Source organism: Petromyzon marinus, chromosome 38, assembly GCF_048934315.1.
Source record: "Petromyzon marinus isolate PM22_M1 ecotype Great Lakes invasive population chromosome 38, UKy_Petmar_22M1.pri1.0, whole genome shotgun sequence".
NCBI lineage: Eukaryota > Metazoa > Chordata > Hyperoartia > Petromyzontiformes > Petromyzontidae > Petromyzon > Petromyzon marinus.
In genome coordinates, this window is record NC_133704.1 from 13229077 (window position 1) to 13249939 (window position 20863).

The 20863-nt window shown below is 48.4% G+C and overlaps 1 protein-coding gene across 1 annotated transcript; it reads right to left on the bottom strand.

The window, feature by feature from the left end:
* Nucleotides 1-909: 909 nt before the first annotated feature.
* On the bottom strand, nt 910-17663 carry LOC142930395 (uncharacterized). The gene is made up of 12 exons (XM_076072730.1): nt 17491-17663; nt 16443-16496; nt 15532-15680; nt 13300-13436; nt 11486-11626; nt 10986-11121; nt 9500-9581; nt 7443-7615; nt 6329-6389; nt 5648-5765; nt 4571-4963; nt 910-2846 (listed from the first exon to the last, which is right to left on the bottom strand). Exons 1-12 carry the CDS (start codon nt 17540-17542, stop codon nt 1406-1408), a joined length of 2937 nt encoding a protein of 978 aa, XP_075928845.1. The 5' UTR covers nt 17543-17663; the 3' UTR covers nt 910-1405.
* Nucleotides 17664-20863: the final 3200 nt, after the last annotated feature.

Here is a 20863-nt window from a genome sequence, read left to right on the forward strand (position 1 = left end):
ATTGTGTGAGGAGCTCACAAATCCTTGAAAGATCTGGGCAAGGTCCCATCGGTGAGCTCCTCCAGCGGGGAAGGCTGCGATGGCTGGGTCATGTAGCCCGCATGCCCAGCCACCGCATGCCGAAACAGCTTTTGTTCGGCCGGATTGAGGGGGCTAAGCGGGCGCGGCACGGGCTAGAGAAGAGATGGAGTGATGTGGTACAGGAGGACGTGGAGCTGAGTGGACTTGCCGATGACTGGTACCAGCGGTGTCAAGATCGGCCTATGTGGAGGAGGCTCGTGAAGGACGCTACTGGGCAGTTGGAGGCAGTCGCCCTCCAACAACAACGGAGGGCGGAGGAGCGACGCTCACAACAACGAGCAGAGCGCCGGGTGGCTAAAGAACAGCAGGTTGCCACAGTAGGGGACACAGGTGGTGCATCAGCCAGTCATCTCAGTCAGTCGACCCGTGGCACCTGGGTCTGCCCCGTGACCTCCTGCCAGCGGGCGTTCGACATTTCACGTGGAATCAGGGTGCACATAGCCTGGCACAAGCATCGTGGTGACGTCACCGCCACTTAGTGGCGAATGGCGGTTGTTGTTGTCTGTGTGTGTGTCTGTGTGTGTGTGTCGTTGTGTCTGTGTGTTGTTGTGTCTGTGTGTGTGTCTGTGTGTGTCTGTGTCGTTGTGTCTGTGTGTGTCTGTGTGTCGTTGTGTCTGTGTGTGTGTCTGTGTGTGTGTCTCGTTGTGTCTGTGTGCGTGTCGTTTTGTCTGTGTCTGTGTCGTTGTGTCTGTGTGTCGTTGTGTCTGTGTGTGTGTCTGTGTGTGTGTCTGTGTGTGTCTGTGTATGTGTCGTTGTGTCTGTGTGTGTGTCTGTGTGTAATTGCGGGGACTCATTACGCTTCTTCAAACAGCATCCGGACTCAAGTAATATGAAAAATAACAGATTTTTTTTCTTTTCTTACAAAACTACATTTTTTCCTTACAGTATATATACATGGAGATCTACAATATCTCTTATACTTAACAATGATTCCTTTTTTCATTGAACCCCATTATATTTTACAACAGTTGAACACAGTACATAATCGCTTTCCATCTCTCTCCCCTCTTGACAACGGCTGAGATTACAAGCTAGGCTGGCTGGGAGGACACCATGCAAGGTGACAGCTCCGAATGTCAATTATCGTTGATCTGGGCTAGTCCCATGCGTGTGGTGTGGTGGTGATGATGGGCAGCCATCCTCCCGCCACTCCTCCGCTTGGTTCTCTCCCAGTCTTCGCACGAGATGCTGGCACCGGAAGATTCCCCGAGGCCGTGGTGAATCCCCCCCAGCATTTATTCCGTAAGACACACAGCACCTAATAGGGAGACACACTCACGAGCCATGTAAGTCCCCCCCCCCCCCCCCCCCCCCAGAAATAAAACTAAACTTTGTCCCCAGGGCGGCGAATGGCCGGCCCTGTGACAGGATCATCGTCCTCTCCGCTCGTGCAACAGCAACAGTGATTCCGAACGAAAGAGAGAAATTTCCGGAAGCGCCTCCTAGTGCCTGCGAATCTTCGCCGAGTTCTCCGGGCTTCCGGCGGCCCACTGCCGACATCATCATCATCATCGGCGACGGAGGTGGTGGTGGAGGGGGCGGTGGGGGTGGTGGCAGTGACAGTGGAGATGGTGGAGATGGTGGAGATGGTGGGGACGGTGGTGGCGGTGGCGATGGTGGAGATGGTGGAGATGGTGGGGACGGTGATGGCGGTGGCGATGGTGGAGATGGTGGAGATGGTGGGGACGGTGGTGGCGGTGGCGATGGTGGAGATGGTGGAGATGGTGGGGACGGTGGTGGCAGTGACGGTGGAGATGGTGGAGATGGTGGAGATGGTGGGGACGGTGGTGGCGGTGGCGATGGTGGAGATGGTGGAGATGGTGGGGACGGTGGTGGCAGTGACGGTGGAGATGGTGGAGATGGTGGAGATGGTGGGGACCGTGGTGGCGGTGGCGATGGTGGAGATGGTGGAGATGGTGGGGATGGTGGTGGCAGTGACGGTGGAGATGGTGGAGATGGTGGAGATGGTGGGGACGGTGGTGGCGGTGGCGATGGTGGAGATGGTGGAGATGGTGGGGACGGTGGTGGCAGTGACGGTGGAGATGGTGGAGATGGTGGAGATGGTGGGGACCGTGGTGGCGGTGGCGATGGTGGAGATGGTGGAGATGGTGGGGATGGTGGTGGCAGTGACGGTGGAGATGGTGGAGATGGTGGAGATGGTGGGGACGGTGGTGGCGGTGGCGGAGATGGTGGAGATGGTGGGGACGGTGGTGGCGGTGGCGATGGTGGAGATGGTGGAGATGGTGGGGACGGTGGTGGCAGTGACGGTGGAGATGGTGGAGATGGTGGGGACGGTGGTGGCAGTGACGGTGGAGATGGTGGAGATGGTGGAGATGGTGGGGACCGTGGTGGCGGTGGCGATGGTGGAGATGGTGGAGATGGTGGGGATGGTGGTGGCAGTGACGGTGGAGATGGTGGAGATGGTGGAGATGGTGGGGACGGTGGTGGCGGTGGCGGAGATGGTGGAGATGGTGGGGACGGTGGTGGCGGTGGCGATGGTGGAGATGGTGGAGATGGTGGGGACGGTGGTGGCAGTGACGGTGGAGATGGTGGAGATGGTGGAGATGGTGGGGACGGTGGTGGCCGTGGCGATGGTGGAGATGGTGGAGATGGTGGGGACGGTGGTGGCAGTGACGGTGGAGATGGTGGAGATGGTGGAGATGGTGGGGACCGTGGTGGCGGTGGCGATGGTGGCGGCGGCGTCTTCATCCCTCCCGTCGTCAGGACGGCGATGTTCCTTGCTGGTGCAGGGGACCGGAACCCAGCTGGTAGAGACAAAATGCCCGTAACATCGATATGCTCCTCATCCGTACTTGAGGCATTCACGGCAGCACCCACTTACTGCAGGGGGCGCGTCTCGCGAGGCGACGAGCGGGATGCGTCAAGCACCGCCCATGGTCTCCTGTCCCGTGTTAACAGCTGAGAGACGTTTCAGCCCCAAAATGTCCCACGCTCGAACAACTTTTTTCGTTAACATGAGAAGTACAAATTATCGTACAGTTTTAAAATATAGGAATAAAATGTAAAATGTAACGCCTACCGTACATGAAGAAACACAGGGCAAGATCCCCCGTATAGCATAGATCCCCCGTATATATCACCTGTGAGGGCAAGTGCTGTTAGCGAGCACCTATGAAGGCCGGCATGGCACACGAGGGGTGGGTGGCCAGCACCACGCCCGGCCGCCTTTGTCTCCCCAGTCGCAATGTTTACACATCGCACCAGGTACTAATTTGAGGCTGAGTCGACCTAGGGGAAGCCCAGGACCGGTTCAGATAATCGTCACTGGGTGCTGGTGGCCGTGAGCGGGAATGGAACTCGGGTTTCCGGGTTCGTACTGCCACGTGCTAACCGCTGCGCCACCGCTCCCCACACCTACCCATTATAGTGCTACACAACCCTGGCCCTGTCTATAACAATAAAGTAACTACGTAACTACCGTGTTTCAGATCTGCCTTATGTTCACTAACACGTTCCGAGACATGTTGCTTAGTTTCCCCAATTTAACTACTGCCGCAGACACAGCTTAGTTTGTAGACGCCGGGGTATTGCAAGTCAGGGATCACATCTTTCACAGATGGGATCAGATCACGAATTTTATGCAGTGTTAAATCGAACCTGGATCTTGTGTTTGCTCATGATTTTGGAATCTTTTTGGTGACCCCTGCTATGTATGGCAAGGTGATGGTTTTGTGTCTGCGGCAGTCATTACATTTTGTGTCTGCGGTAGTAGTTACATTGGAGAAACTAAGTGACATGCCTCGGACCGTGTTCATGAGTAGGACCAATACCTCGGCCGTGGCTGATCATTGTTTTAATGCGGTGAACTCATATGGAATTGATTTCTCTAAGACGAAGGTACTCTGCAAACCCACTGGCTATCAACAAAGATTTGTTCAAGCCATCCATATATACAGACACAGACACAATTTCCACCGAGAAGATGGGTACAAACTGAGCAATCATTGGAAGGACGTTATCAACCAGTTTAAGTCATAACTGGCTGTGATGTTCCCATCCTACCACCTTCCGATGTTCGTTGTTCATTAACAGGTTCACACTACCACAGCCAATTCGCGTGCCGACCTGGAGGTGGCGGTGGCTCTGCGATCTTCTATCAACATGCTAATTTTCAGCTGGCAGTCCTTTGATTGGTGGAAAACCAACCACCGTCATGGTTGCTGCCCACCACTCACATTACCATTGGCTGCTGACATTTGGGCCACGCCCATTTCAAACCTTTATAAACAGTTTGCCTTTAGAATCTAACCCACTTTTCCTGATGATGACCGCTTGCGTTGCGATCGAAACGTCGCAGTTTTTTGTTATTTTTTTGTTATTTTCTTTGAACCTATCTACGTGACTTTACCAAAAGACCCAAAGAATATGGATTCTCTACACCCGTTGCCAAAAGGGGAGGCACTTTAACTCAACAACCCAGCCAGCCCCAAAACTTCACCAAATGCACCACTCGCACACGAAGACTCACTTCCCCTGACTCATGGTCCGGCTAATGTCGCCGTCCCAGCTGCTGTCTTCTCTGAGGCCCTTCTCAGTGCCCCTCTCGCCGGACGCGGAGGGGATCGCCCCGCCCGACGGTTCGCGAAGCCACTCGCAAGGCGTCAGGTACGACTCCACACTCTCGGAGGACACCGGCGGCGACGGGACGAAAGCCGCCGGATCGGGTGACCCGCATCCACCGAAAGAGGAGTCGTCGTCAATCTCGCTGAGCGTGCCACAATTATTGCCGGGGGTAAAAAAGGTTCCCTCGGCCTGGCTAGACGGCGTCGGGCACGCTTCCGCACCCAGGTCGAGGGAGCTGTCCGCCATCCACTCGTGCTCGAGGGCGTCCTCGGGCGTGAACCTCCACATGGGATCCCACCTGGAGAGAGGGGAAGGGAAATAGCTAAATAAAGCGGTCAAGAAGGCCCACTCCTCTTCAAACATGGAGTAGGCGCGAGCTGTACGGTCTGTTCTCCGAATAGCACCGCATGGTGCTTTCACGACACCATCGAGCGACCGGAACTACGTCGCAGCGCGAGTAGGGACAAGCGGTCGTGCGGCCGCCTCGGCGCAACGTAACACAGGGACATTGGGATGCTGGTGGATGCTTCTGGATGCTGCCCACCATGCCCACCACGCGCCTCGGTCTTTGTTCGGCCTGCGTATGCACCTCACGCATTATCGCGGACTGCGCTTTACCCTACGTTATATATTGCTTATTATAATGCGATTTTTCCTAAACATTTTGTTCTTCAGGAACACAGCTACTATCGCGTGATAGGATAAACAGGCTGCACGCAAATTTTGATTTAAAGCTTTCGTGACTGCAGTAATTCATATCCTTAGTTTTTTCGGTAAAGTCACGTTGCACGCAGTTTTACCGACAACCGTATCACGTCACGTGGTTGACCGTCAGATGACGTCATCAAAAACATTTTGCCCCTGACAGGACAAGAACTGCCCAATCTCAACGAAATTGCATCTGTCAGGTGAGTGTCGATCGCAGATGTGAATTGAATTATCGACGAAGATAATGCGCAGTGGGCGGTGGTGTGCGACTTACGTGAGGCATCCTTTGATGAAATTGAGGAAATGGATATTTTCCGTCCCAAGCACTTTGTTGAGGGGTAAGCTTTCCGGGGTTACTTTCTTGTTCTTGACGAAGATCTCGCCCATGTGACCTGTTTTACGAAACAAACAAGGACACGGATAATTAGTGCTGGAATGAAGACTGCAACGCAGTGCGCACTTTATGCATGACTTGAATGTCGCTTCAGTGTTGCCGAACGAATACATGATGAGGTCGTGCTCGTTGCACACAAAGCGCTTGCCGCAAATGAACCACTATACCTCGCCATCGAACAAAGACGGAGGTCACCGCATCGCACGGCGCTTTAAGATGCGCCTCTGCGGCCGTCTGGAACGCTCTTCCTTCCGATATTAGGAAGCCACTGGGAGCTGTGCACTTTTAAATCATCATCGTCGAGATTAAAAAACTAATTTATCTTGAAACAGCTTTTTTGTGTTTAATTTGTTGTCCTTCCCCTGCACCTTCAATGAGCACGGTTGGCTACGTCAAATCTCAGACTCAAAGATGCACTTGCACGTGGAGATTCCCCGTCGGCTCATGGCCGATAAAGGGAAAACAGATTAAAACAGAGGGCAATATCGCTGGCTGCATGGCCACACGGCTCTAGGAGAAGTGCCAGCGCAAGTAGCGACCGCCGCCCCGTCCTCCACTCACCAAAGGAAATGAGCTTCGCTTTCGAGGTTACGATGACAGTCATTGGCGGCACCCCCAGGATCTGCACGCACGCACGCACACCACAGCGGCGATGAGTTGACGTGGGCGAGATCAGTCGAGAGATTAGTCGTTGATGCACACGCGATTACGTGTGTCCGTCCGGTCGACTTACCTTCGACCACTTTCGTCGGATCTCAGAAGCTCAGCAGGTTTTGGCCTGCAAAGTGCTCGGATGAGTGACCATTGCCCACACCAGATTGTCGGGATTACGTGGTGTGCATTACAGGGCAGTGCAACAAAATCTATTGTTGTACTTCATATGCTTCCATGCTCTGCTCCCCTTCACCAACCTACACCGACCATCATTGTGCAGTACAGTACTACTAGTCGCTATTACTACTCAACTATTTTTTATTTTACCAGGTAATGCCCCACTTAGCTATACAGTAGCTCTTTTTCAGAAGCAACCTGGCCATCACAATGGATAGCTTCACGAAGTGGCTTGCCATCACGTGATAACTTCTTCTCGCAGCCAAATACTCTGTTTGCGCACACGGAGAGACGCACGGAGCGACGCACATGGGACACGCTTCGCGGTTCGTGACATGTCGTGGGTCTGTTATGAAACCGCGTTTATATTGAACTAACTGCAGCTGACTTGTTATTTCATTCAGGTGACGGCCTCACTGAGTTGTGCAGCATCTTTTGCAGAAGCAACCTGGCCTATCACACTTGATAGCTCAACGGTGTGGCTTGTCGTCATGTGGAAATGTATAGCCGCAGCCAAATACTCTGAAACGCGTGGTGATGTTGTTGTTGTTCTAAATGTGGAGGGGAAAACCCGAGGACCCGGAGGAAAATCCACGCAGTGACCACGGGGAGAGAGACAGAGAACGCGCAGACTCTAAATATACAGCAGCAGCAGCAGGCGTCGAATCAAACCCACGACCTCCTGCGTAGCAGGCGAGGTAGTTAACATCTCGCCACACGTAACTTGTAGAAAAAAAAAACCCTGTGACAAAGAGCTTCATGGCTCATCGGATTCCTCCAGTATTAAACACACATTCAGATTCTAGTCGTTGTTGTTGTTGACCTAGAAAGACCTCGAGCATACCTCGATGACCCTCTCCAGATGGTGACATTCCAACTTTCTCTTGAAGAGGTGATGGCCAGTCACGAGCTCAGCAGCCACGCAGCCCAGAGACCACATGTCCACGGAGCACGTGATGGGCAGCTTGAGGTACATCTCTGGCGCTGTGTACTGCACCGTGCCAAACCTCTTGAAGACTACAAAAAAAGAACGACAACAACAAAAGATGTCGATATATCTTGCATTAGCATCTCTTGCCATTGGGGCGAGAGATGTTAACTATGTCGCCTGGTACACAGGGAGGTCGTGGGTTCGATACCGACCCTGATGCCCACTGTGGTCGCGTGGATTATTCTCAAGGCAGGCACGGCACACGGCGGGGTGGGTGGACAGCACCACGCCCGGCCGCCTTTGTCTCCCCAGTCGGAATGTTTACACATCGCACCAGGTACTCAGTTGAGGCCGAGTCGATCTAGGTGAGGCCCAGGACCGGTTCAGATAATTGTCACCGGTGTTGGTGTGCCGTGAGTGGGAATCGAATTCGGGTCGCCGTGGTTTATAGCGCAGGGCACTAACCGCTACACTAACCGCTACACACACACAGTACACACACAGAGTACACACACACAGTACACACACAGAGTACACACAGTACACACACAGTACATACACACGGCACACACACAGAGAACACACAGTACACACACAGTACACACAGAGTACACACACAGTACACACACACAGAGCACACACAGTACACACACAGTACACACACACACGGTACACGCACAGAGTACACACAGTACACACACAGTACACACACACGGCACACACACAGAGTACACATAGTACACACACAGTACGTACACACACACGGTACACACACAAAGTACACACAGTACACACGCAGTACACACACACACGGTACACACACAGAGTACACACGGTACACACACAGAGTACACACACACAGTACACACAGTACACACACACAGTACACACACAGTACACACACACACGGTACACACAGAGTACACACAGTATACACACAGTACACACACACGGTACACACAGTACACACACAGAGTACACACACAGTACACACACAGAGTACACACAGTACACACACAGTACACACACACAGTACACACAGTTTACCACGTAGGCTTTCGTGACCAATATCATCCATAATACAGTTTTTTTGGGGTTAGATTGCGTGAATATATAAATGTGTCGTTAAACCCGCCACCACCCGACACAGCCAACTAGTAAGGGTTGTCACGTAAACAGAACGTGGCCAATTCGTCACTAGTACAGCACTAGTGTATAGTAGTGTATAGTAGTGTATAGTGTAGTGTATAGTGTAGTGTATAGTGGTGTAGTGTATAGTAGTATAGTGTAGTGTATAGTAGTGTATAGTGTAGTGTATAGTGAAGTGTATAGTGTAGTGTTTAGTGTAGTGTATAGTAGTATAATGTATAGTGTAGTGTATAGTAGTGTAGTGTATAGTGAAGTATATAGTGTAGTGTATAGTGTAGTGTATAGTGAAGTGTATAGTGTAGTGTATAGTAGTGTAGTGTATAGTGTAGTGTATAGTGCAGTATACTAGTACAGCACTAGTGTATAGTGTAGTGTATAGTAGTGTAGTGTATAGTAGTGTAGTGTATAGTGTAGCGTATAGTAGTGTAGTGTATAGTGTAGTGTATAGTGTAGTATACTAGTACAGCACACCGGTTGTGTTGGAAAGCCAAGCCACAAAATTTACAATCTGAGTACGACGTTTCGCCAGTAATTACAACTAGCTTCATCACGCTCGCTGTGCACGTTAACTTGTGAGCCCGCGCGTTGTGGTGTCCCGTGTATTCTGCCCGCGCGGGTACTCTCGCCACTGGGCAGCTCGTGGTTGGCGTGTACGAGAGGGGCACAGCGGCGCATTCGCAAAGTGGTTAGTGCAGCCATTTAAATCATGCCACGAGGGGCAGCCGCGAGGGGGGGAGAGTCGGAGAACGGTGGGTCACAGGAGAACGGGGAGATGGGGGGCAGTCTCCCCAACACACACCCACTCATGTGAGCTCACTTACAATTGGGACACTCTTGAAAGCTGAGACCAAAATCTGCGAGTCTGACATCGCTGGTGTCTTGGTCCTTGATGAGGATGTTTTCCTGGAGAAGACAAAGATGTTAGATACCTCGCCTGGTACGCAGGAGGCCGTGGATTTGATCCCAACCCTGATGCCTGCTGCTGCTGCTGTATATTTGGAGTCTACATGTTTTCCCAGTAGTCGCATGGATTTTTCCGGTTTCTCCCTCCACATTTAGAATCAACATCAGACGCTGAGAGTATTCGGCTGATATATATGTTTCCACATGATGATTAGCCACTGCGTTCAGCTATCATTTTTGATAGCCAGGTTGCTTCTAAAAAAAGCTACACAGCTCAGTGGGGCCTTAAATAAAAAGTAGTTTAGGTTATAGTTTCAAAAACACTCCTGGATTGCGACTCTCTACTTCAGTTCTAATACTAATGGGTCATCTGTTTTACGATAGGGTTCAACTATTTTTTAAATCGTGAATTTGTTTCCTCAAAAAGTGTGAACGTTGCAAGTCAAAGTTATTGCTACGCAGACCTCCTGGGGGTACCGTGAGGTGATTTATAAAGTAAAGTGATTTATGAACGTGAGGTGATTTATAAACGTGAGGTGAAATTATATCAGACGAGAGAGTCATTGGTGAACAACCGTGTTGTATAAATCTACCGATATAAAATAACGATAACATTTAAATCCATATGGTAGCCTATAAGGATATAACAAATGACGTCACGCGTGCAAAGCGCGCCCGTTGATTTTTGTTTGTATTCGCTTGCAGTTACTGGCCAGTTAGCATACTTCGCAAAATGGACAATTAGTTAAAGTATTGATGTTCATTATTCATACATTTATTTATCAGGACCATGTTGGGTCAGGCAAGGGGGGTACTCGGTTGAAACAAAATTCAGGGAGCTGGTGGGAACGTTGGGTTGCTCGGTCAATGGCCAGGGTCAACGGCGGCACCACGTGGTGTATTCCGCAAATATGCCCGACTGTGAGGGCGGGCACAAGCCGGCGTGAGTAGGTTAAACGTTGAGTTTTATAAGGGCACCACGGGGTGACCAGCCCCACCCAGCCCCACCCCTCCCACCCCCCACCCAGCCCCACCCTCCCCACCCAGCCCCTCCCCACCCTCCCCTCCCCAGCCCCTCCCCACCCTCCCCTCCCCACCCAGCCCCTCCCCACCCTCCCCTCTCCACCCAGCCCCACCCCTCCCATTTTATCCGGGTGTCCGGATACACGTGAACAGACATCCACAGACATACACAATTAATCCCCTGCCTCCTGTGAATTAATCCCGGTTGGGCTTCCAGTCCACTACGTCTCCTACTACCAGTATAACCACAGGCTTAGAGCATTGCCACTGAGATGCACGAAGCGCTGTGGGTGGGGCGCTGTGGGTGGGTGGGGCGCTGTGGGTGGGTGGGGCGCTCTGGGTGGGACGTCAATGACGCTGCAGGCCGTTGTATTCACTCACCGGCTTCAGGTCTCCGTGAATTATTTTTTTATTCTTGAGTTTCTGCAGGGCCTTCAGAATGGACCTCACGTACACCTTGGCCTCGGGCAGGGTAAAGGCCGTGGGAGCCAACTTGAGTTGCTGTCTGAGGTCTCCCCTGCGAGAGAGAGCGGCACGCATGGTTACGCTCCCTTCTTCTTCTTCGTGACCAATGCGCATGCGGCGCGTATTGGAGACGAGGCTCCTCGCAAGAGCCGGATGTCGACTCTACCGTAGCCGGTCGCTCACAAACATTCCCCACGCCGGTGACGTAGGGCCCCGTGGGGGACAGTGTCCTCGTGCACGGCTGACAAGTGCTCCCGTTTCCCATCGCTGTTTATAATCATGAAGCAGATGCATTGTGTTATGTGTATGTATGTTGCGGGGAGGAGGCTCGTGATGGACGCTGCTACTGGGCAGTTGGAGGCAGTCGCCCTCCAGCAACAAGGGAGGGCGGAGGAGCGACACCCACAACAACTCACGTCAAAAGCTCAAGGACCAGACTGAAATGGCCCCGGAAGGTGAAGGTGTTGAGGAGTTTGATGACGTAGTTGTTGTTTTTCTCTTTCGACTGCAACGCTTTAAGCATCTGCACCTCCCTTTTGGAATAGTATGGCTTGGCGCTGCGGAGAGAAAAGTGGTGAACGAGTCTCACCCCGCTCTTAGTACTGCACGTTGAGAAACAAGGTGGCCGCATAAACACATTTCTTTAATAATAGAGGTGTTTTTCTGGTTCGATCGCGTAAATATATAAATGTTGTGTCATTAAAACCCGCCACCACCCGACACAGCCAACTAGTAAGGGTTGTCACGTAAACAGAACGTGGCCAATTCGTCACTAGTACAGCACTCGTGTATAATGTAGTGTATAGTAGTGTGTAGTGTATAGTGAAGTGTATAGTAGTGTTTATTCGTTTGTAGTGTATAGTGACGTGTATAGTAGTGTATAGTGTAGTGTATAGTGGTGTAGTGTATAGTAGTATAGTGTAGTGTATAGTAGTATAGTAGTGTAGTGTATAGTGTAGTGTACTAGTACAGCACACCGGTGTGTTGGAGAGCCAAGCCACAACATTTACAATCTGAGTACGACGTTTCGCCAGTAATTACAACTAGCTTCATCAGGCGACAGCCAGGTTTGTGGAGAAGGCCACCTGTTTAGTTCCTTATATAGAGGCGTAGATGTGGTGACCACGCTTCTGCGCTCTTGCACCACGTGGGGGGGGGGATTACTGAGTTAACATACATGATGCATGTACATTATGTGAACCCTTTGATCTTGTCCTTCCTGTCCATTGTGTATTAAAGTAGCCTTACCAACGGTAATCCCTATTGAAGTATGGTGCCCTTTATAGGCATGCATTTAAATCATGTATTATTTGATGATTCCCCCACTCACCTCCGATTAACACGGTTGGCTACGTACGGCACGAAAGAAGTTAAACATTTATACATCCCCATCGCAGGAAGGTGGAATGCCTTAACAGCGCAACCCAGCAATTTGGGTAAGCACTGCTCCCCATAACTGCACCTGAGCTAGCGATGGAAATTTCTAAATATTACAGGGACCACTCATATAAAAGGAATTCCACTTCGAACATTTTCTTTCCTGATTATGTTTTATCTATAATACTATTCAGAGAGGAAACATCGACTGCTGATCACTATCTAGATTTTTCAGGATTGTCTCCTATAAATATACACCGATGCAAGTTGATTTAACACGCAGGATTTCGTGACTAATATTATTAATAATAAAAGGATTTTGGGTAGGATCGCATAAATGTGAATGTATCGTTAACCCACCACCAGCCGACACAGCCAATCAGTAAGGTTTGTCGCGTGAACAAAACGTGCCAATGATCTATTATTTAAGCACATCGGTGTGATGGCGAGTAAACCCACAACATTCACAATTGGCTATTCAAGACATCATATATTGATTCATTATGATTAACCCATCTGGTAATATGTCCTGCATATTTTCAGATTAACATATTCCATTGTGACTTATATTACAGTAGAATAAACCCCCCTCTGATCTTTGCGCCTGATAGGCTTACGGTGGTGATGTCATCTTGCTCAATTAAAGACTGGAAGGAGGAAGACGTCTTCACAATTCTGGAAAATTGCCTGATGATGCTGGTTGTAATCACCAGCGAAAACGTCATATTCAACTGTAAATGCTGTGGGTTTACTCTTCATCGCACCGGCGTGCTGAAGTAATCGCTAATCGGCACATTTATATTCACGCAATCTCTTCAAACTCTTCTCTTCACAATTCCAGATATAAACTCACTATGATTCGTGCTGCAGCATTTTCACAGCTACTTCCCGCTTATGTTTGTGATCCAGGCATCGGATCACCTGGCCATATCCTCCCACTCCGAGCACACTCAGGAACTGGTACCTATATGCCAGATGCTCATCCTGGACCTGGAAAACATTACAAAATAATTCGATTTACACTCAGATAAAACAACATTTTCAAACCAAACTTTTATTATTTTGCCAGGTAAGACCCGCTGAGCTATATAGCTCTTTTTCAGAAACGACCTGGCTATCACAAATGATATCGCTCAACGAAGTGACTTATCACGTGGAAATTTATAGCAGCCAAATAATCTAAATGCGTGACGTTGATTCTAAGTGTTGAGGGAAAACCCAGAGGACCCGGAGCAAAATCCACGGGACCAAGGGGAGAACATGCAAACTCCAAATATACAGCAGGCTATTGAACCCACGACATCCTGTATACCAGGCGAGGTAGTTAACATCTCGGCACCGTTCAGTCAGTGCTCAATCACAACTTAGCACTCATTTAACCAGTGCTCAATCGGTACATTGCTCGTATTCATATTTTTCAGAGAAAATAATTAAAAAGTATTGGAATCATGATTTTTGTCTATCCGTATACCGATCTGTCTATGAGCACCAGTGGCTGTGATTCGTGAACACATTTTACGGGATGCAGACCAAAAGATTTGTCAGCCTCCAGAGAAGATCCCGAGTGTTGGGTGGCAAAGTCTACAATCCTGACGTGAACATTGCCACCATGTGGGCTACGTGAAATGGGGAATGTAAGTTAACTGGCACTGCTACAAGAGGCATTACTCTGACATGCGGCACAGGGCCTCAAATCGTTGCTTTTTTAACTCGAACATCTAAAAGCCCCAATTTTTTTTTATTCTGTAAGGTTGAGGTAAAACAAATTACCTGATGAAAAAAAATAGGCAATAGTACAGGAGGTGTGAAGATGTTTAAACACCAAATAGACACCCACTGTAAGGCATCAGGTATGCGTTAACCACACACCATCGTGGTAAGAGACCCAAGCAAGCTCGTTCTGATAATATCTGGGTGTCTACTTGGGTGTCTGAACACCTCCTGCGTTGTTGTTGCCAGGAAAAGGTGGAGCGTCTTCTTTTCTCTTCATCATGTTGATACTGGCAACAACATTTCCCGTAATACAATTTCTCTATACACTTGCAGTAGCAATCCCGTACGTCACTCAGACAAAGTGTAAGTAAGCGTGCAGTGTTTTTGGGGTGTTATTCATAATGAAGGTTTTTTTTGTTAGATCGCGTAAATATAAATGTGTCGTTAACCCACCACCACCTGACAGCCAATTAGTAAGAGGTTTTGTCACGGGAATACAACGTGCCAATTAGTAACTGCTTCAGCCCACTAGTGTGTTGGAGAGTAAACCCCCAAAGTACTCAAATGGTAAATGTTGTGGATTTACTCGTCAACACACTGGTGTGCTGAAGCAGTCACTAATTGGCACGTTTTATTTACGTGACAAACCCCGATACTAATTGGCTGTGTCGGGTGGCGGTGGGTTAACAACACATTTATATTTATGTGTTCTAACCCAAAACATTTTTTAATTTTGGATAATATTGGTCACGAAATCCTATGTTTCGATTTAAAGCTTTCGTGACTGCAGGGATTCATCTTCTTGGTTCTTTCGGTAAAGTCACCACGTAGAATGGAAATAATAAAATAAAAATAAAACATAATAAAATAAAATTCTCACGACGTTTCGGCCACAACACAAGTAGCCTTCTTCAGGTGAAGGAACAGAATTGTTGGGACGACAGCGCTTCAATGAACACTGCTAAGCTTGGCAGCGTCTTTTAAGCTGTGTTGGATTAGCAGTGTGTTGCTAATCCAACACATTAACACAGCTACTTCAATGCTAAATTCTTCTGTTGATATGTAAACTCCTTTGTCAAGGCGCTCTGCTCCTCCCACCCAGCTTAAAAGACGCTGCCAAGCTTAGCAGTGTTCATTGAAGCGCTGTCGTCCCGACAGTTCTGTTTCTTCACCTGAAGAAGGCTACTTGTGTTGTGGCCAAAACGTCGTGAGAATTTTATCATGTTTTATTTTTATTATTTTATTTCCATTCTACGTGACTTTACCGAAAGAACCAAGAAGAGAAATCCTATGTGTTAAACCAGGGGTGTTATGTTTACAGTGAGATGTGAATTGGTTGGAAACCACATGGACCTTGGTTGAGGGTACGTACCAAATTGTAGTGGGGACTTATGAAATCATGGACAGCGTTGAAAGAACTGTGTGACGGCTGACGGATCTTGAAATAATAGATGCGCTTGTAGCGTGTGAGTTCATCATGCTCAAACGGTGTCATTCTACTTCCGAATTTCAGGATGATATCTGCATGCACACACAAAACAAAGACAAAGATCCCCCGTATATCCTTTAATGGACTGTTGGAACAAGTGCTGTGAGCGAGTAGCACCTATGAACGTCGGCGCTGTGGCACACAAGGGAGGTGGGTGGCCAACACCACGCCCGGTCGCCTTTGGCTCCCCAGTGGCAACGTTCACACATCACACCTGTTAGTCATTTGAGACCGAGTCTACCTAGGGGTGGCCCAAGACCGTTTCAGATAATCGTCACTGGTGTTGGCGGGCGTGAGCGGGAATCGAACTCGGGTAACCGGGTTTGTAGCGCGGTGAACTAACTGCTACACTAGCGCTGTCCATACACGCACACATACACGTATGTACCAAGAACGTGTATGTGCATTGAAAGCAGAGTAAGCATCAACAAGGAGAGCATCACTTACAAGAGCTCAGTCTAACCTCTTACGTGTCTTCTATTGAGGGGTATAGCATCGTTGAGGGATGAGACTTAATCATGGAATGGAAGCCAAAGGAGGAACACGCCCAAGAAGAAATTACGCAATCGGAGAAATGAAATGAGAACGTGTACAGGTTCTAGGACTGTTGTATGGCGGAATCATGCGATTATGGAGATGTTCTAATCAGAGGTGCGGGGAAGGACAAAAAACTAACACAAAAATCAGTTTTAAAGAAATTAGTTTGTCAATCTAGATGATTTAAAAGTGCATAGCTCCAGAGACGTAGCAGTGGATCGGGCGCTACGATTATACTGTAGTGAATGGAGTAGTACCGTCAGGCGTGTAGTGCATCCCTGCCTCTGCGATGACGACAAGTTCATCCATTGCTGCTAGTCACGCGCGGACACACAAACGCACAGATATATCAGTAACGCCTTCATCACGTACAACGCGACGCACACATGATTGCCCCATGACGAAAATTTAGCAGCATTCTCTTGAAAAACAGCCATGAGACACACGGTGGGGCCCTCCTGGGTAAACAAATGCAACAAAACGACACAGACAAGTGGATAATTTAATCCATGATAGAGGTTTTTTTTGGGTTAGATCGCGTAAATATATAAATGTGTCCTTAAAACCTGCCACCACCCGACACAGCCAACTAGTAGGGCTGTCACGTAAACAGAACGTGCAAATTCGTCACGAGTACAGCACGCCGGTGTGTTGGAGAGCCAAGCCACAACATTTACAATCTGAGTACGACGTAAAATAACGACAAATTTATATATTTACGCGATCTAACCCAAAAAAAACCTCGTATGGATGATATTGGTTGCGAAAGCCCACGTGTTAAACGGATCATTTAATATAAATCAGTTTTAGCTAAGGGATATGTGATCACTTAAGGTGTTTATGTGGCATCGATTATCCTGGACCTCAATAGAGATTGTACCCATGTCTGTACTGTGCAGAGGGCTTGTGAAATAAAACGTCAGTGTTTTTGATGTAATTACGCAAACGGAGAAATGAAATGAGAACGTGTGCAGGTTCTAGGACTGTTGTATGGCGGGATCATGCCATTATGGAGATGTTCTAATCAGAGGTGCGGGGAAAGACACAAAAATCAGTTTTAAAGAAATTAGTTTGTCAATCTAGATGATTTAAAAGTGCATAGCTCCAGTGGCTTCCTAATATCGGAAGCAAGAGCGTTCCAGACGGCCGCAAAAGCATATCTGTAAGTGCGCGATGCGGTGACCACTATCTTTGATCGTGGCTGTTGATAATGCAGTGAACTCGAGTTGTGCGTGTGTGCGCTAGATGCAGAGACGTAGCAGTGGATCGGGCGCTACGATTATACTGTAGTGAATGGAGTAGTACCGGCAGGCGTGAAGTGCATCCCTGCCTCTGCGATGACGACAGGTTCATCCATTGCTGCTAGTCACGCGCGGACACACAAACGCACAGATATATCAGTAACGCCTTCATCACGTACAACGCGACGCACACATTCATGCGTCGTGGGCCAGTGGATTGCTGCCAAGGCAACCTGACGGCGTGGCCGCACGTTTGCCGATCGTTGCAAGAGGTTCGCGGTTAGACTCCAGCGGCCGCCCTGGATAATGCTGCAGTGTGTATCTATGATGCGAACGCGACATGGACGCACGTGCCGTTTGCTTCGCGGCAAACGTTCAAGGTCCCGTGACACAAATAAGTGCAAGAGTAGCCGATTATGTGCCGGCGTCTTGATCCAAATTGAGTAAATTACTCAATTGGAAAGTAGAAAGCAATCATTGCCCCCGACTGATAAATAAAGAAGAAAAAAGGTTTTACCATTTCTGGGAATAACACAAGGTGTTAAAATGTTCACTCACCAAATAGACCCCTATTGCAAGGCATCGAACCTGCATTAACCACACATACTTGTGGTAAAACATGCAAAGAAACACGCTTTGATAATAACGTAAGCATTGTGCTAGAAACTGACTTGGCCTCACCAGAGAGAGCTTCCTTTGTGGCCTTGTCTCACCAGTGATATAGAGCAGAGAACAACGCCAAAAGGCAAACGTCGCCCCTACGACATCATCACCCCTACGACATCATTATCCCTACGACATCATCGCCCCTACGACATCATCACCCCTTTGTTATCATCACCCCTACGACATCATTACCCCTTTGTCATCATCACCCCTACGACATCATCACCCCTTTGTCATCATCGCCCCTACGACATCATCACTCATATGACATCGCCCCTTTGACATCATCGCCCCTATGACATCATCACTCCTATGACATCGCCCCTTTGTCATCATCGCCCCTACGACATCATCACCCCTACGACATCATCGCCCCTATGACATCATCGCCCTATGACATGATTGCCCCATGACGAAAATTTGGCAGCATTCTCTTGAAAAACAGCCATGAGACACACGGTGGGGCCCTCCTGGGTAAACAAATGCAACAAGTAGACAAGTGGATAATTTAATCCATGATCGAGGTTTTTTTGGGTTAGATCGCGTAAATATATAAATGTGTCGTTAAAACCCACCACCACCCGACACAGCCAATTAGTAAGGGTTGTCATGTAAACAGAACGTGGCCAATTCGTCACTAGTACAGCACACCGGTGTGTTGGAGAGCCAAGCCACAACATTTACAATCTGAGTACGACGTAAAATAACGACAAATTTATATATCTACGCGATCTAACCCCAAAAAACCTCTTATGGATGATATTGGTCGCGAAAGCCCACGTGTTAAACGGATCATTTAATTTAAATCAGTTTTAGCTAAGGGATATGTGATCACTTAAGGTGTTTATGTGGCATCGATTATCCTGGACCTCAATAGAGATTGTACCCATGTCTGTACTGTGCAGAGGGCTTGTGAAATAAAACGTCAGTGTTTTTGATGTAAGGGGAACTGATATCTGTGCGTATACTTTCACATGAGCCGTTGTCCATGCTGTCAATTGAGCTTGTGTCACTGTATTGTGATGTGAGTTTGTAGCATTGGACTGTCAGGCGAGCATGTATCAGGTATTAACATCACCTCAGCCCATCATATCTCAGGGTTGGTGAAATAAGCGCCAAATAAATACCAAATAAAATTAATGGAAAAGCCCGGAGTGGATATCCTTTGAAGAAAAATTCCACAGTCCCTTGGCAGGTTGTCTCCGCATAGGATGACCTCAATGATGCACTTTGAACTCATCTAGATTGAAAGCAAATTTCTTTAGAACTGCTTGTTGGGGGCCATCCATTTAGTACGTACGCATGGAGGGGGGAGGGGGCGGTTAACCCAAATGCGTATGCTTGTGTATGGGGGGTCGACTGACAATGTACGTACGCATAGGAAACGGGGGGGGGGGGGGGTGAAGCCTCGATAATAATTTGTCTATATTGGCCTTCAAAATAGTTAGATAGTCCTTGATCGTTTCTGCGTTGATTCAATATCAGCCGTTCTATAGGATTCGGGGGGGGGGGAGGGGTGCTTCAAGCGTATGTACGCAGGTGGGGCGGGGGGGGTGTAAAAAGTATGCGTGCGTACAGGGTGGGGGGGGGGAGGGGTCAAGTTTTGACAGACTTTTGCGTGCCTACTAATGGATGGCCCCTTTGTTGTGTTTAGTTTTTTGTCCCTCACCCCGCACCTCCCATTCGCACGTTTGGCTACGTACGGTGCCAAAGAGGTTCAACATACATAGACATTGCAGTTACGGGAAACAAAAAAAACACACACGGTCCTAATTTTGTCAACACCAAAGGAATGGTGAGCTGAGTAAATCTACAACTGGGATTTGGGTTTGCGTCCGTTAGAGCATAAGGACATCACTCAGCGTCACACGGCCAAACGCACGCATCTACGCATGTACACCATAACGTAGATGTGAAACCCCCCACCAATGATCCTATTCAGACTGTCCACTTTGAAATCACATTCATGGCTAAGTAGACCCTGTGGTTTGTCATGACTTACTTACGCGATCTAACCCAAAAACCTTTATTATGAATGTCAGCTCTTTGGTGACTGCATGCCTACAAGTAGGAAACTTTCGATTTAAAGCTTTCACGACTGCAGGGATTAATCTTCTTGGTTCTTTCGGCAAAGTCACGTAGAAGGTAAATAATAAAATAATAACAATGAAAATAATAAAATAAAATATTGTGAGAATTGTATTTTATGTTTTATTTTTATTATTTAATTATATTATTTCCCTTCTACGTGACTTTACCGAAATAACCAAGAAGTAGGACACTTCATCATTAGACCTTTGCCAGTACCAAAATGTAATAATAGGGTTTTTCCCCTTTTTTCTGGCAACAAAACTGAAACCTTTTAACAAGGATTCATGTCTGCATTAACCACAATACCTGAAGTCAAAATGCAAACAAAAAACATACTTTGATAATATATGATGCATTGCCCTTGAAACTGACTGGTCCACACCAAGGGACGGCTTTCTTTTGAGCCTCGACCCAATTGGTGCTCGACCACATGACGCCAAAAGGTGTACGCCTTTTATTGAACATTTGTAAAATGTTCCCGGATTATTTAAGAAATGTGAAAGACAAATAATCCCACTTTCGTGACGAGATATCACACAAATTAAAGAGACATCACCTAAGGAGCAGGAGCTCCACCTACCGTGCGACTGCTCTCGACGAATTCAATCCCAGAATGCAACGCGGGAAGCCTGTGCGCTCGGTGACGTCAGAGGGGGACCACGTGGGCCGCGGGTTCTGAT

Excerpts from the sequence above, each read along its gene's own strand:
- LOC142930395 (XM_076072730.1), bottom strand. The coding sequence starts at position 17,542 with ATGGATGAACCTGTCGTCATCGCAGAGGCAGGGATGCACTTCACGCCT. Across the intron at positions 11,627-13,299 it reads ATGCTGCAGCACGAATCATA|CGCCAAGCCATACTATTCCA; the intron begins GTGAGTTTATAT and ends TTCTCTCCGCAG. Across the intron at positions 9,582-10,985 it reads TTCACGGAGACCTGAAGCCG|GAAAACATCCTCATCAAGGA; the intron begins GTGAGTGAATAC and ends TGTCTTCTCCAG.